The 16,642-nt window shown below is 41.4% G+C and overlaps 1 protein-coding gene across 4 annotated transcripts in view; it reads right to left on the reverse strand.

Annotated features, from left to right (window-relative positions):
* TAOK3 (TAO kinase 3) overlaps positions 1-16,642 on the reverse strand; it is an 82,044-nt gene that overhangs the window by 18,734 nt on the left and 46,668 nt on the right. For 3 of the 4 annotated variants that reach the window (XM_027470275.3, XM_027470277.3, XM_027470276.3), the window contains 5 exons: positions 15,982-16,073; positions 13,976-14,069; positions 12,465-12,546; positions 6,199-6,366; positions 3,124-3,330 (listed from right to left, as the gene is read on the reverse strand). In XM_027470275.3, coding sequence (XP_027326076.1) covers positions 3,124-3,330; positions 6,199-6,366; positions 12,465-12,546; positions 13,976-14,069; positions 15,982-16,073 — 643 coding nt within the window. The remainder of the gene's footprint in view (positions 1-3,123; positions 3,331-6,198; positions 6,367-12,464; positions 12,547-13,975; positions 14,070-15,981; positions 16,074-16,642) is intronic. The other variant, XM_027470278.3, reaches the window with a different exon arrangement.

Consider the following 16,642-nt stretch of genomic DNA (forward strand, 5'->3'; position numbering starts at 1 on the left):
GGAAGGCTGTGTGCTGAACGCGGCAGCAGTAGGCACCGGCGTGCACAGGGTAATTCAGTGGACTGGTGAAGTCACTCAAGTTCCAACAGATCTTAGAGAAGTCTGTGTTATTACAGGCATTGGGCAGTTTGTGAGCATCCTCTTTTCATGCCTTTTGTTATAAATTAGATTTTAATCAGAGGATTCCCCTGGCAACGTTTTTGTTCCCAAAGTTTCATCTTTAAGAGGTAAGGACCAGCAACAAGTCTGTACAGCAGAGCTGAACAAAACAATACCATACTGGCTTGTTGCTTTGATTAAATGAGACTTATTTTTTTTCCCCTTACTGCTATAAAGTCTCATGGAAATAAAGTAATCCCACACGGGAGCATTCCAAGTCCTACCGCTTGCCGTATTTGTTTCGGACAGCAGAACAGTGTTCCTGGAAGCCACTCGGGCTGGCTCTTCACACCAGGCAGCGGTCTGAAGCACTGAAGGTTGGGAATTGTGTTTTGCACGTCCCCATAGACTTGTTCATCCTGAATTTTACAACTGCACACAACACTCTGGGGCCGTGGCGCAAAGAAATCAAAAGGTCTCTGACACTTGGAGCTCTGAGTCTTAAAAAATGTGAAGAGTTCAGGCAATTTTGCCATCCTGGTCATTTGCACAGTCTGGTACATCTGGAGGTTGTTAATTAACACATTTGTGGAATACCATAATTTTATACAACACTCTGATTTGACCTGTGTCAAAACAATCTAGTAGATGACCCCGTGTCCACATAACTCAGACAGCTGGCTAATTATGTTCATCTGTATTTTCTTTTTAGCCTTTAAAGGCTGATGAAATGCAAAACAACAGCTAAATTTAAACTTGAACCCCCAGGTTCTTTTACTTTTGTTTGTGATTAGGCTCCAGAGCATTATCGAGCTCCCTACTTCTCACCTCGTAGTACAAAACCAGGTTGTGTGGATTAACTTGATCAGTTTACAGAAACACAGTTAAAGCAAGCACAAATTGAACATTTTTTTTTTCAGAATAAAGAACTTTAACTTGAAAATAGAATGAATGTATGTATACATAAATCCCCTGAAATGTCCTGTTCCAACTTTATTCTTTTCATGTATATATTAATATATATTATATATATATATTTTGTTTAAAATTGCATTGCCCCAAGTAACAGAGAATTTTAAAAAGGCATATGTTAAAACTATATTTTCAGAGTGGTATATGTCCTGCTATGCATATTCTAAATGCATACGTACAGCAAAAGGTAGTGTGCAAGAGTTATCAGTGCAGATCTGGCTCTTGTGCTTCCTAAATTACTTCAAAACACCCGCTTTAAGTGACCTCTATGTGAGTTCTTTTACACTACTTCCCTTAGAAGTGTGCAAGATCTCCCATTCTTCCAAACAAGCAATAAAAACATTCACGTGGTGTCATAATTATGTTTTTTCACAGTGCAAGTGTCTTATGTATGGTGTGCAACCACAGGGTAATGCGAGTATATGCTCCCTGCCCACAGGTACCCGTAAGCAGAGGCAGCCAACACTTCCTTCTGTCCATAACTTAAACATGACACCATACATAAACCGTGAGTTGGGGAGTTTTTAAAAGGAGCCTAACTGAACTGAGCATTGTTCTCAGCTGAATGTCTTCATCTTACAGAACGTCGCAGTTATTACGATGCTAAGAGGATTGAATTCATAACCTCAGAAGTCTTCCTGTATTTGTACTTTACAAGTGCCATACAATCAGTACGAAGTGAAATAGTATTCTTAAGGCAAGCAGCAACTCTACTTCTTTCACAAATGCAATTTAGGTCTGGCAGGAGTGGCTCACATTTTGTCTTCATCAACTGTAATGACACCGATCCATCAGTAATATTATAATGTACCATTGTGTAAATCAATCTCTCCGAGTTCTATTTTAATGCATACATAAATATAACTACCTGGCAATGTGAAATCAAAATACACGTTCTTGAAACCTACACAAAATGAGAAACAAGCTCCAACTACAATCACCAGCACGTAAGATGAGTCACGTCGCTCTTCATTCTGATGGTTCCTTGGACTGGCCTTTTGTCCCTATTTTTTTCCAAAAAGGTCTCTCTTTAAAGGTGCTACTGAAAACATATTTGAAAAAAAAATGTAACCTACTGAAATTTATGCATCTTATCTTCCCATACCTTTAAATATATTCGGCAATCTTTTGTTGGAGACAAAATGACTTGAGAGGTCCCTTCTATAAATGTTTCAATATTCAGTCACATAAATAGTGTATTTCAGGAGACAAAAATGCTTACAAATATTTAGTTAGTTTAAACCAGGCTTGTCGCAACCCTACAAATGTGAAACTCATACTTTTATTGCTGCTGTAATGTTTTAGCTCTTCTGGCAAAAAGCACATGTACACATTGAAGCTCTTTGCAAATGCAATCACACAAAGCCTACGCTTTACTGCCCACTAGTAAATGACACTGCTAAGGCCAAGCCAAAACTATTTCACTCAAACAATCCCACAGATTAGATGCTGACTTAGAGGTAGACAACTTCAGTTTGCTATCTAGCACCAAGAAAACAAAATGGCAACAGATCACAGCATGCAGCGCAAGAGCAGAGAAGCAGTGAGTAGTATTTAACTGGAAACGTACCTCGTGGGAAGGGTCCAAAGTTCTGCACACTTCCACTTCTCATGAGGGAAATCCAAGTGCAAGCAGATTTTAATCATACACTGTGACTGGTAAACAGTTAGCTTTGCTGTGACTGCTTGTCACCGTGCTACACAGTACAGCACACTCATTCACAAGGAAACAAAGACTGAAGATACGAGCAGAGGTGAAGGAGTGCACATGCGGGGCAGGTGAGGAGGCATGCAGTAAGTCTGCGTGGACCCTGCCTAGACACAGACAGTGCTACCCTTCCTTAGCCGTCTCTGTATTTTCAGAGATCATCTGAACGCAGCTCAGCCGTTAAAATTAAAAAACACAGAACTTGACTCTGGCAAGCCCATCACCAGCTCCTGCTCTCAGCAAACGGCTCAGCACAAGACCACAGCATGCCGCTCGCTGGGCCCTACGCAGCACGAGCGACAGCAGGGAGGGCAGGAAGCTTTGGAGAGCACCAGAGGACATACCTTCTTATGAACAACGGAGGAAGTGGAATTAATTGTGCTCTCGTCACTATGCATCATGACCAGTTCAGGGCTGCTCTCATCCAGGACCTCCTGCATGCTGCTCACACTGCTGCTCTGACTGCCTGTGCTCACGGACATGCTCGGGATGGAGTGGTTGCTGCCCAGACTGTCCATCTTCCTACTCAGGTTTGATCCATGCTCACTGTCCTATAAAACAAGGGGCATGGGTTACGGATACCGCAGGAGGTCACCTGCCCAGCGGGTGACTGCGGTGCCCAAGGTTTGCTTTAAAGGCAACTCGGCAGAGTTAAAGGGGTTTTGCTCAGTATTTTGGCAACTACGTTTCTTTAGGCTGCCTGGGTTATGCAGCACTTCACAGGGGGCAGTGAGCTTTTGCCTCCTCCCCTGCAATCCTCATAAATCAGACATCAGGACAGTTTTTTTGCACGTATCAGTAAGTCTGGGCATGGCTCTGGCTTGAACAGGAGGCATCCAGGAATACTGGATGGGTGGTGAAAGGAGTCTCATAAATGTGAAAGGAACAATCTTTGAAGTTTGTGTTAAAACCATGTTCCGAGTTTATATACGCTACAACACATTTTGTGAGTCAGAAGATGAACCCATTCGTTCATGACTCGGTAGCTATCTCAGGTACATCACGGGTGCAGAGGTTTTAACCTCCTTGTCCCAAGCAGTCAGCAGTGACATTCTTTCAAGCTAAAACCAACATGCTATATTTGTGTTTTCAGCCAAGATAAATTCTTATGTAATCTTCATTCACCTTTAAACAGCTGACTCAGAAGAGCCTGCATTATTACAGCGATTAAAGTTATTGTAATCTGCTTAGACATACCTAAGTAATTGTTCCTCACATAGGACATGTTTTTCTTCTACAGACAAATACCAGAAGTTAGCATCTTTTTTTTTTTTTTTCCTTTTGCTTGTATACTCATACCAGCTCAGTAATCCCTGAGTATGAGCTAAATCTGGACTGACTTGAGAATGTAGAGTCCCCAGTAATAAACTAACGGGACTGAAGATGCTTGCAGTGAGTTCAGTGAGGACTGAGAGCTCTGAACAGCCTTCAGCTCCTGCTCTGAAATAGCCTCGGCTCACCAAAATGAATGGCTTGCTACTGCACCCAGTTCCTCCTGGCCTCCGAAGTGAGCTTGGGGAGAATTACATTTCAAATCAATTAACAGGATACTCATTTGGTTGGAAACTGAAAGAAAGATAAACTTGACAGACTTGACAGATATGTATTTGATTGTCTGATTATTTTTAAGCAATTAGCAGATCATTCAGAGCCTGTGTAAAAGCACTTAAACTCCAAAATACAAAAGAATACTGTTTTACAGAGAACACATACACAGGAGAATGAAAACATTTCCAGGATGCTTAAATAAAGTTGTAGAAGAAATAACTACCAGGCATCTCAGATGAGAATGGACTATGTAACTAATAAATACATATGCACAAAAGGGCAGAGAAGAAGATGGCATACGCAACCTTAATGTTGACTTCTTGGCTTAAATACTTTCCAAATGATCTTTAGTTCCTTTCAAGAGCTCTGAGGAAAGCATTAGTATTATTTTTAGTGTTAAAAATAAGGATTTGTAATGTCCCTTACACTAAGGTAGAAAGAGAAACTGGCTGGTGGCATTTACAGCTTCTGTTAACTATTAGTAACTGGAGCGAGTGCTGTGTTTGACTTTCAGCATCAAGTAAGCAATGTACACACGAGCAATACAACCTCTTCTTGTGGTACGCAAGCTCAGGGGTAAATCCCAGTGCAGGGCATGCTGTGCACATGCAGAGTGTGAGCTTTATTAGTGTTAATTCCTGGACATACATTTTTTCCCCCCTTTTTAGGGGAGGGGACAGGAAGAACAGAGGAAGATGCACCTCAGAGTCAACTGCTACCACACCTTGGCTGTTAAGCTTGGATCTGCTGAGTTGTTAAGTGTGAAGCTCACTTCCTTGTGCTTCCTGCTCTGTCACTATCCCAGCAGTTTGTCACACACAGGTGGACACAGCTTGAAGTTTTCAGTGCAAAAATCTGACACCCCCACTCTCCCTCCCCCAGATAAATAACCTAAAGATTTAAAGTTGCCTAGCTGGGGGGTCAGAACAGCAGCACTTGGTAGCTTTAACAACAGTGGTTGCTGTTCTTGCTGCTTTTGTGCATCTTCCCCACGGTGAAGGGCAGTATTAAGCACCAGTCTCTTCTTCCTGTGTGCTCTCCTGACACCCAGGCTTGCCCATTTCTTAAACCAACGCTGTAGCCTAGCCTTACAAGAATATCTGACATACACAAGCCTCAAAGCCAAGTCCCCAAACATACACTAAACTTGGGCATCTCACTGCACGTGATCTTGCTGTAATACAGCAAAAAGGAATAAAAACATAAATTTGTCTGATTTTTTGTGTGGTTGAGAACCAGGCATGGATTTATTTATCCAATGTGCCCGCAGCAAATGACATAAATTTCCATCTAATCTCATCAATTAAAAAATGACTGTTTTTCTTTTCTGAGCCACAGTTAGTGTCAATTATCATACACTGATTAAGTGGGTTGTTTATTACAAGATTTAAATTGCAGCTGAGTTTTATATCTTTAATATAAAAGCAAAAAAGATTAAAAATTAAAAAAACAAGTCTTACTAATTTGGTGATTTACTTTTCAGCTCACAATAACTATACTATAAAGTAATGGGCCTATGTTAATTTAAAAAATATATATCAGCATTAATCAACTGCTCTTGGTTGTGCTTATAAGACTGGAAACCTTGGACCATCAATAGGACCTCCTTCATAGGGGCTGTGAGTTATTTTTCATTGTAGAGAATCTCCCTTAAAATGAGTTTCTTCCCTAAAGCTTTCAGAAGAAAGGCAACCATTTGAAAAAATGAAGTTTTAAAGTTGCCAATAAATGCACGTCTACCACTGAGTAATGCCTGCTAATGCTCTGCATCCATACCTGGCTGTGTTTGTTCTGCCCCTTAACGACAGGAGCATCTCACTTTTCCTAAAATGGTTTAGAACAGCGCAAATGTGGCAACAAAATAAAAGTACCTCCTCCTCCTCTTGAGACTCGGTCAGTGGGCCATTCCGTGTCTCTTGGAAAAGGATTTTCTTCATTTTCCGGTACTGAAGGTTATCCAGTTCACGTACTGCATCTTTTGTCCTTTGTATGAGGTCTATTAGTACCCTTGGTGGTCGGTCTCGGCGAACAAAATCATGCTATAATCAAGGAAATAAAACACACGGTCTCAGGCATGACACTAGCATGTTTCATGTGAAAACAAGGGCACAGGTACTGCTCCCTCCCAAGAGGGGCATGAGACACGAGTTCACGTTCATTAGTTAGTAATACCTGTTATGAAAGCCTCAGCACTGATTACCCGTACCGTACTCATCACTGTATCAAACAACCAAACAGATCGTGCCATGCCCTTTGAGTTTTGAAGTGTAGGCTGCAAAGCGCTTTGTTGGGAAGTCAGAGGAACGGCTTCAGCACAGAGCACAATCAAACGCAGAGTACAGAGAAAGGAGCAAAAATCACTCTGCCACTTAGAACTCATGTGCACATACACATCAGTGGCAGGAGAAGCAGGGTGGTGGGCAGAGAGGTCCTTTGAAAGCTCTCCGCCCTGACTCCCTGATTCACTTTTTGGACTGATCTCAGGTTTTCTGGGCTCTCCGAGCATCAGAGCTGATTTGTTCCTTCCCGAGCCCCTTCACTTTAAGTGTACAAGGAACAAGACACTGCCACTTTAAACCCTGCAAATGCACAGGACTTAAAAATGAACAAAATGCATAAAGGATGAAGATTAATCAATCCTGATTATGGAAGATTACCTGCCTAAGCTTCATGCAAAGATCTGCCCTGCATCTGACCTATTCCAACTCCAAACCAGTAAGAAGACTGCAAGGCTTGTTTATTATTGAAGAGTTTAAGAGAAGAGTGTAAGAAAAAAAAAATCCAGTTCTTACCAACCCCTAAGGATGTACAAGAAGCACAGGTTTTAAGTGCAGACTTAACAGTAAGTTGTTCAATGGAACTTAAGTACGTGATGCAATGCTCTGCTCTGACTTATCAGCTGCATCCTCCTGCGCTGCACAACTGGCGATGGAGCCTGAAAGCCCTGCAGCTTTCTGATTCAACCTCTGAGTACGTGAATGGTCTGAGCATGCACTTGCCAATATTCTGCATGGGATCACTGCGTTTGCGTACGCTGCTTAATATACACCACAGGAGACAGCTTTAAAGCACAAACACTGTGTGTGCGTTTCTAGATAGGTGAATAATGAAAGATGGGAATAGGAAATAAAGTTTTCCACCCCGCACTGAGAATGGCAGGATGGCCTTTTGTTAGTGAGCTCAACAGTTGGAACCCAGCTGCAAAGACGGTCTCAGGAGGATCAGGTCTGCCTGCCTGGCCTCAGTTCATGAACTCGGGGCAACACAGCTCTCCCTGGATCTGGTGGCACCCCTCAAACTCAAGCACTAATACAGCCACCTGTAGCTGTAGTAACAGACACAACAGACCCAGCCCTTCTCAAAACACAAGTCTTGCGTACAAGGAAGTTGACAACATCATCATTTAATGATTTCTAAATAAGCATAAGAAGAATCATGCTGCAGGCTTATTTCTTGTTTTTAATTGAATTCAAATTATTGTGCATTTCAGTTTTGTTAAGGGAGCAAGCTAGTCACTTCAGTATCCATTTCTTTGCTAGCAGCGATGGCGTTTATTTTTGAATTATAACTAAAAATACCACGTTATTTCACACAGAAGCAAAATGATTCATTTCTGCTCCTTACAGATCCCCACCATTTATTTCTCTGTAAACAGCAGCAAACAATCTGCAGCTTATTTATGATTAGAAAAAAGGTAACCATTTTTATCTCATCGTAGATAATAGGCAATTTTTAGAAAGCAGTAATGCATTTGTAACAATGATGCTGAACTTAACTCCATCCTACCTATCCAGTGTATACTTGTTTAGGCATATTCTTCAACACTGCAAATACTCCTTTCATTAAGTGACAAGCTACGTGCTTCATATTTAAGCTCCTCAAATATTAGAATGGGACCACATGGGAACTATAACGCAGATGCATAAAAATATAAACAAAAGTCTTGTATGATGAGAACACAATTCTAAATGCTTATCCACATAAAATAACTGAACTACATCCATAGGATGTAGTCACTGCTCTGCTAGGTACTGCAAAAACTGGTAAGAGATGATGGCTGATAGGACTTAATTTGTATGCTTTCTTCAAATTGTAAGAAAAAAACAGACTCAAAAAAAAAGTGCTTAACCTAAAGGCAAGCAGTAAGTTGGCTGGAAGACTAACCAACAGAACCAAGTCTCCTGAGAATATCACACAAGCTGAGAAAAATAAGAAAATAAGTGTTTAAAGAAAATCTTGTAATTTAATTTTGAAAGTGAAAATATTATTGAGATAGGTTTGGTTTGTTTTCACCCAGGATAGTAAACTGAAACTGAAAACATCCTCAAACACCTCCTAAAATTCAGTTCCCTTTAAGAAAATGTGGCCACAAAAATTTCTCTCTATCCCTGTTTACTACATGCAAGTAAAAAAATCCCTAAAAGAAAAAAGATCGTGAATCTTATAATCTGACAAGCTTTAGGGAGGAGATCTTTCCTGCGGGAGGGAACATCTGGGGCACTGCTCTGAAAGTCTAAAACCAAACAAAAAGACTGAATATACATAATTTAAGAATGACATCTCAGCTCCAATTGTTTGTGCAGACTCCAACCTAAGGTACTCCTGAAATCATATCCTTCAATGAACTTACACTATTCCTAGAGAGCAGAAAGACTGCCAATCCACATGAATGAATCATTCTGAAACCCACAACATAAACCTATTAGCTGGTCAAAGGATTGTCGGGGTGCTGCAAGCAGAACCGGAGAACAAAACGCTGGTTATGTGCCACAGCACAAATGGATCACAGGAAAAATATACCGGGCGCTGAAGAGAAAGTAAAAACAAGCTCGTTTGTCAGCCTTTACCTGGAAAGTGAAGGCATGAGGGTTAAATATTCTATATGGTCCAGGCTTAAAGCAAAGACAGAAGCGAGTGCAAAGCCAGCTATTCAGTAAAGAGTGCATGATTTCGATTTCTCACTTCAAGAACCAAGAGATTCAGAAACATCCATGAGAACGCATTTTACTGAGCTGAAAAAGCAACAAGAGAAGCCATAAAACAAAGGCTGAATGGTAGCCTTAGAACAAAAATCAGCATGAAAAGGCTGGCAGGTAGACACAGAGCAGCAATCTAACCTACTGTGGAAATTAAGCAAAACACCCTACGGAGCTAACAATTCCTCTGCTCAAATATTTAAGGAAAAACCGAGTCCTGTTTACCTGGTGTGAAACAGCAGCATGCCATGCAATTCTCACCAGCAGCTATGTACGGCAACCAGAGGAATAGCAGGGCCACTAATCAATTTTATAGAAAGGAGATACTTAAAAAAGAAAAATAAAAAAAAAAGCCTGATGGAGAAGGGGCTGGACAGGATTTCACACATCCCTACTTTGTAAAGAAAGGTTGCTCTTAAATTCCAAAGACAAAGCCCTGGGAATTATAAACAGTTCCTGTACTTCTCAGGTAAACCGAATGCTGTAGACTTGAGAAAATGGAACTGATTTAGGGTTCGCTGACAAGACTCTGTCAAACTCAGGACGCATCAGTCCCAACATGGGTCCCCCTCCTACGTGCTCATGGCTATTATGAACCTGCACGAGGCACTTTCCAAAATGATAGTTATTTCCAAAACTAGCTCTAATTAATTGGGTTTGGTATGGAGACTGCTGAAGGGACATAAACAACTTTTTGGTAGTTGATAACTTAACCCAGGCCTATTCTGTTAGTGCTAGTTTTAACTTCTAAGCATGATGCACGAATATGGAAAAGGAGCAAACATTAGAAGACATTAATTAATCAAGAGTAATTACTCAAAGCCCATATAGGACAAAAAAAAAAAAAAAAAAGATTGGAAAATGGGATCAGAAACAGATAGAAACACAGCATTGCCTGACTAGAGAAGCTGAAAAATGTAATGTCTGGAAATACACTAAAAAATAGATGCAGTGTTTGCTTGCGAAGTAATAATCTACAGGTGGCACTAACCAGTAAACTTGTCAAGACCTCTGAACAAGACAGCAGCCAGAAGAATGAAGCAGCCCAAACCCCACTGCTGTGGCAGTGCCAAGCACAGCCCATGTAACCATACCTGCAGTAACACACTCAGATAGCACATTAGCCAAAAATGCCTGTCCAGCCAGCTGAACTCTGGACAGAAATTAACCCCAAACCAGGATCAGACAGGCACAAAGGAATGATTTACAAGACTAGAGCAAAAAGGAAAGAGCTGAACTGAGAGCAGGCAGAAAGATCCCCATCCCTGGAGGTGCCCATAGCCAGGCTGGGTGGGGCTTTGAGCAACCTGGTCTGATGGGAGGTGTCCCTGACATGGCAGGGGGGTGGAATTAATGCTCTTTTAGGCTCCTTTCAACTCAAACCATTCTATGATTGTGAACAGATTTGAAAGGTATGAACAGATCAGAATTAATCATGCTGACATTACTAGAAAAAAAAAGTTTATGATAACCTTCCTGAACTCCATCTGCATAGCGCTGAAAAAGGACGAAACGGGACGGCTCAGAGCAACCCACAGCAATCCCGGCCTGGCCGGGACATAACCTAGGTCACTCAGGCTCTTTCCATCCCTAATACCCCTGTTTCTTTAACTAATCGTCTGCTCTCTGTAAAACTTCATTAAGAGCCTAATCCTCTCATCATGTGGAGTATAATTCTCAAAGTACTTCCAGCTCTGCAGTAGCTTTGCTATTGCCTGTGCATCTTATGAAGCCTGGTTAAGTCTTGAGTTTGAGTAGCAATTAAAATGGCTTTTCAGATTTTCTGTCGCTTCCACAGAGAAGGTCTGTAGCAAAATACAAGCCTTAAATCTTCGCTGAAATTGCATGTAAGCTTGGCAACAAATATTGCCTGTTGCACAACAGAAAAAATAACATTTTTCTCTATTGGAGAAGGTAAAGAGAAAAACGAAGGCACATCAGGAAGTTAACAGTTATGGCACTTTACACATAATCATGTAAATGCCCCCAAAAGGTCATTTTTAGTTTCTTCCCTCATCTCTTCCCTGCTCTTTCAGAGGCCACAGAGTGCAGCATGGTCACAACTCAGGGCATCCTACTGACCCCATGGCATAGCAGAGAGACTGGTGGAAGTTCCCTTTTCTGCAAAGAGCTCAGAAGCTTGCTCCTAAGGCTTGCTTACACAGAAAATTACTGTTTGGTATTCACATCTGCAGCCCAGATTTAACTGATCCAGCTCTGGACCTGTCTGTCTTTGATCATACTTTCAGTTAAGGGATGTGCAGCTTTGTCTTGAAGGAAGAAAATTAAAAATAATTAAATATATCAAGATGACATCTTTCTACTCCCCTGCTGGCAGCCCCCTCCTTCAGCTGAAGGACCTGTCGCTCTCTCTACTGGCTCATGGGGCTTGCAAGTTCTCTAGCACAAAAGGAACCTCTGCCAAAATCTGGGGTGTACAGGGAGCAGGGTGCTGGGCTGCTTCCTCAAGAAATTCCTCACTCAGCAGTATAAGCATTTAACTACACAGACTGCCTCTACTTTTCTCCAGCAGTTTGACTCTTGAGCATCATGTTATAAAGGGAATTGTAACCGCTTCCTGATTTTACCTGTAACCTTGAATAGCCTAAAATACTCCAGCACTTCTAGCAAGGCCACCACGCTTTCAAACTTGAGTCTAAAGGCCAGAAAGTTCTTCAGGAAACAAAGAGTGTGACTCTTCTGCCTTAGCAGCCTTAAAAGATGTTTGATGGGATATCTTAGGCGCACGCAGCGAAAAGGCAACCAATTCCCAACTTTAGAGACATAAAGGAATCCAGCCTCGCACTACCAAAAAGCACAAGGCTTCTGCAAATTTTTCAGCTCACAGAGAAGAAATTTGTCCAATAAACTGTGTAAAATGCAGCCTTATTCCAGCACATATAAAGAAAATTCCAAATTCAGATCATGGTAAGCAGTACTGTGGTGGTCAGCAACAACATGCATCTGAACACATGCAGTTATTAGTTCCTTTAAAACCTCAACAGTACTTTAAAAAAGACCCCCCAAAACTACTGATACAGACAAGAGAAAAAGCAACAGTGTTTTGGAAAAGAGAAAATACTCATTTACCACCACTAGAATTACTTTGGAGTAGGCAAACACATTTTTCCCAAATTTCCGAAAGAGATTTGAAAATTTACCCGTAATAGATCTGTTGATGATGGCCTTTCCTGAGGTATTTTCTGTAAGCAGTAATCAACAAATCCCCTAAAGGAGTCTGACCTGTAAATTAAAGAAGAAAAAAAAAAAAAAGGTTTAAATTAAAAATAAGCTTAGTATCTGAAATATACACAAACTTACTAGCAAAGAGCAAAAGAAAAACCCTGACTAATTTGTTCTTGAGTACTAGAGCACAACAGTTAACTGACTTTTCTAAATTCTGAGTAAGCTGATCTCACCAGTTCTTTCAGCAGTGGATACAGACATGGCAGTTATCCGCAGCCGCAAAATGAAAGCCAAACAAGAACTCTGTGTACCAGCCAGAGTTTTCAATTTTATTTCAGCTACTTAAAATTAGATGACAATGAAATTCACAGCAACTCCAGAAATGTGCTTGCTAAGTTAGCTGATGAAATGACTCCCTGCTCTCTAGATGCTTCCCACCATTTGCAACGCTGACTCAGGAAAGCATCTTGGTGCATGGTTAGGTTCAAAGACACTTTAGGCTTCACAACCTGAAAGAAAACTAATCTCCCAGATGCTCATCATCTCAAAAGCAGCACAAAAGACACCTTGCTTGCTCCTTGTGCTCTCAAAGTCACAGACAGCAAACAGGTGACTATAAACAAACTGCCTGCAATCAAGAATACTGATTCTTGTACCGTATTCCCAAGCTGCTTCTACTCTGCATTGCAAATTCTGCACAGAATGATCTGAGTATAGGTGTGGAGATATGAGAGCAATTTCTTTGAATCTTGAAAAATGGACAAAAGAAAGACGATGAAATAAGGAAGTTGATGTGGAGTGGGTTTGATAAAATGATCAGCAATGAAATAATTATGCTACTTAAATGCCTAATGGGGGAATTTCCCACCTCTCCAGGAGCAGTTGTTTCAAGCCATCTGCAGACTCTACTAAGCATCGCTCGATGGCTACATTCCACCCTTGACTACAAAGAGCAGGACATGGAGTAATGCCTTTGCTCCTGAAGAATAACAAAATATTCTTGTATCAAAGCTTAGATTCTGGAAGAAGAGCTCATAGTATGGGGAGTATTTACTGCCTACAGAGCTCTGATGACTTTTGAAGTCCCTCACTGAAAAAAAAAAAATCTAATTACCTCTGTAGCCTCTCCTCTCCCTTCCCTTCACATTTCAGCTGTAGCATAATGTTAACAATTCTGTCAGAGATCTTTTGCAGCTGGAAACCTTGCTGATGCTGAGCTGAGGCTGGCTTAATGTATCCAAGAATATTTTAATTCCTGCGGCATCTACAGCCCCATAATTATCACCTCCACACATTTAGATTGTAGCACAGCCAAAGTGACAGAAGGTCAAAACGGAGCCTGCCTACACAGGAGCATTATTCAGGAATGCAGTCAAATCACTCCACTGCAACAAACACTTTTCTTGTCAGATTTTAGCCATGCAGAGAGCATCACAGAGCGTTTTTGGGGAAACAAAGCACAAAACCTGGTAATAAGCTCTCTTACCATTCATTTGACTGTAACGTAGGGGAATCATTCTGGGCTATGTGATATAAGGCACTCATTGCATTCATGTTGAAAAGTGGAGGCTTCCTTTCAGCTAGAAAGAAAAGAGAAAGGCGTGATAAGGCAGTCTGGAAAGAAAAGGAGACAGATATGGAAGCATGAGCAAGGTATCTCTGCTAAATCAATAGCTCATTACTGTTGTCATCACATTTAAGCCAATTATTGTAATCTTCTGGGTTATTCCAGGACAACCACTGAAGGAAAGCCGTTATTCACCCGAAGAGTGGATGAAGAAATCCAAAGAACAGGATGCAAATTATAAGGAAAAGTTTCCAGTACATTTTACCTTAACTGCAACTTTACCCACCTAATCTTCAGTGGTAAAAATCAGTAGCAGCTGACTAAAACAGAGCTCAGACATACAGTGTGGCACCCATACCTAGGGGAAGAGTGGCTGCCCATTTCATTTACCGTTGGCAGTCACCTGGGGAAGTCAGACAGGTTGCCAAATTCACTTGCCAGGTGTGCTTTTAACTCCTCTTTATCAAAGCTCTTCCTAGTCCTTGCACTTCCGAGAGGACAAGTGCCTGACAGCCCCCGAACAGATTTTACACAGAAATTGAGCAATGATAGTTTTCACTGCCATGTGAGTTGTGCCAAGCTGACAGTGATGCCAGGATTTTTATTTTTTATTTTTTTAATCATTATTTATTTATTTTAAGTTCATGTCAGGTCAGATCAGAGCAATCACTTGTCCTAGGCATGCAGCACGCATGCACAAACCACTCTTTTCTTCTCTTTAAATACTGCTTACTTTTGGCTAGCCTAGAAATTAAGACACCAGCATTCACAGAAAGCCAAGTGGTGCTCATCAAGAGATTTCCTGCCCCTTCATTCCTGACCCCATGCTCAGATATGGAACTATGCAAAGGCAAAGCTTTAAGTTTAATACTGCTCAAATTGAAAAGAAGGATTGAAAATTAAAGGCAGGTCCTTTCTAACGCAACTTCTTAGGACATCTTGGCATAATAGTTGCTCCAACCTTCTCCAAACCCAGCTTGTAAGAGCACAGACTACAAACCATACTTTCCTCTTCTCTGGGAGCAAACAAAAATAGCAGCACTTTGTTCTATAGCAGAACAGCAGGGGACAAGTCATATAAAGTACGAAGAGATAAAATGTTCCTTAGACCCCAGCTGAAATACCGGAGACTTGCTTATGTCTCACTCCATTTCATGAAACATTTCAGCAGTTTTGTTCGTGTCTGGCCACGCATTCAGGTGAGGTGCACTACACCTCCTCACATGAAAGACCTGATTGTGGCCATTACACATCTTCCAAAATCAGCACTTAATCAGTCTGTAAATTTAAGTATTTAGAATTCTTTCATATACCCTTTCTTTTGATTGAGATGCAGCAATGTGAACACAGAGCATTACTTCCACGATTCTGACACCGTTTTGAGGTCACATGTTGGGTATTACCTGTGAAAACAGCTGGCATTTTCAACTTGAAGCTTCTCCTAACACACTGAATGAACACGGGGAAATCAAGTATTGGGGAAATAAAAGTGCTGTATTGGGGAAATAAAAATATTGGGAAAATAAAAGTGCTTGTCATATAGGGAGCCCAGTTTACATAGGCACCAAAATCCTGCTTCTCAGTGAAAGAAGCCTGGCAACCCCTAGCATTGGTTTGGAAACTGAAAGACACTTCAGAAGAGCCAATAAAGGGGGCTCAGTATTCGCAAAATAGGGCTGCAAAATGTGGTCTGTCTTGAACTTGCACACTAGATGAACACAGAAGTACAGCAGCATTATTAGTGCCTTGCCCTTGATTTGCTACTTTAACTCAGTTGAGTTTAACTCAACTGTCACTGCTTTCCAAGTAAGACTTGTAAGAATAAACTTTAAGGAATAAGAATCTTTTTTTTTTTTTTTTTTAAACCTCCCAACAATTATTGGGGACAGTTCTTTATTCACATCAGAGGCAAAGTATTTACTCACCTAACTCAATACACGTGATCCCAAGGGACCAGACATCCACCTTTCCGTCATACTGCCCTTCGTCCATAGCAAGGATCACCTCTGGTGCCATCCTGCCAACCACAGGACAAAACACGCAGGTCAGAGGACACAACCTGTGACTCCCAGCACATAGCTTACAATGAGATGGCTTCATCACCTTCAGCAGCACAGCGGGCCACAACTTCAAGGGCCAGCATGGATCTGAGTAAAGCCATGATGAAACAAGAGTGCTTGGCTGCACAAGAAACTCTTCCAAGATGCAGATTAAGAAAGGGAAGTAAATAAGAGGCCAACCTCGCTGCTAGCAAAACTTGCTGGCACATGGGAGACCCACACTAATCTCAAAGGCATTGTACCCGCAGGCAGACAGCAAGGGCTGGGGGAATCCTAAAGGCACCAACTCTCACCAGAGATGGTGGGTTTTCCATGGGCACACCAGGAGAATTTTCCAGTAGATATGTGCAGCCTGCGAGTATAGCTATGACATGAACAAGGAAATCCAGAACAACTGGGAAATATAGTGATCCAGGATAAAGGGATGAATGTTGGGGGGAAAAAGCAGCAGGGCCAGCCTGCAAAAATGTAGCCTATTTGGTTTTGTTCTTCAAAGATGAAGCAGGCTTCCTGCCAAATGGGCTTG

The sequence above is a fragment of the Anas platyrhynchos genome, chromosome 16 (assembly GCF_047663525.1).
Source record: "Anas platyrhynchos isolate ZD024472 breed Pekin duck chromosome 16, IASCAAS_PekinDuck_T2T, whole genome shotgun sequence".
Classification (NCBI taxonomy): domain Eukaryota; kingdom Metazoa; phylum Chordata; class Aves; order Anseriformes; family Anatidae; genus Anas; species Anas platyrhynchos.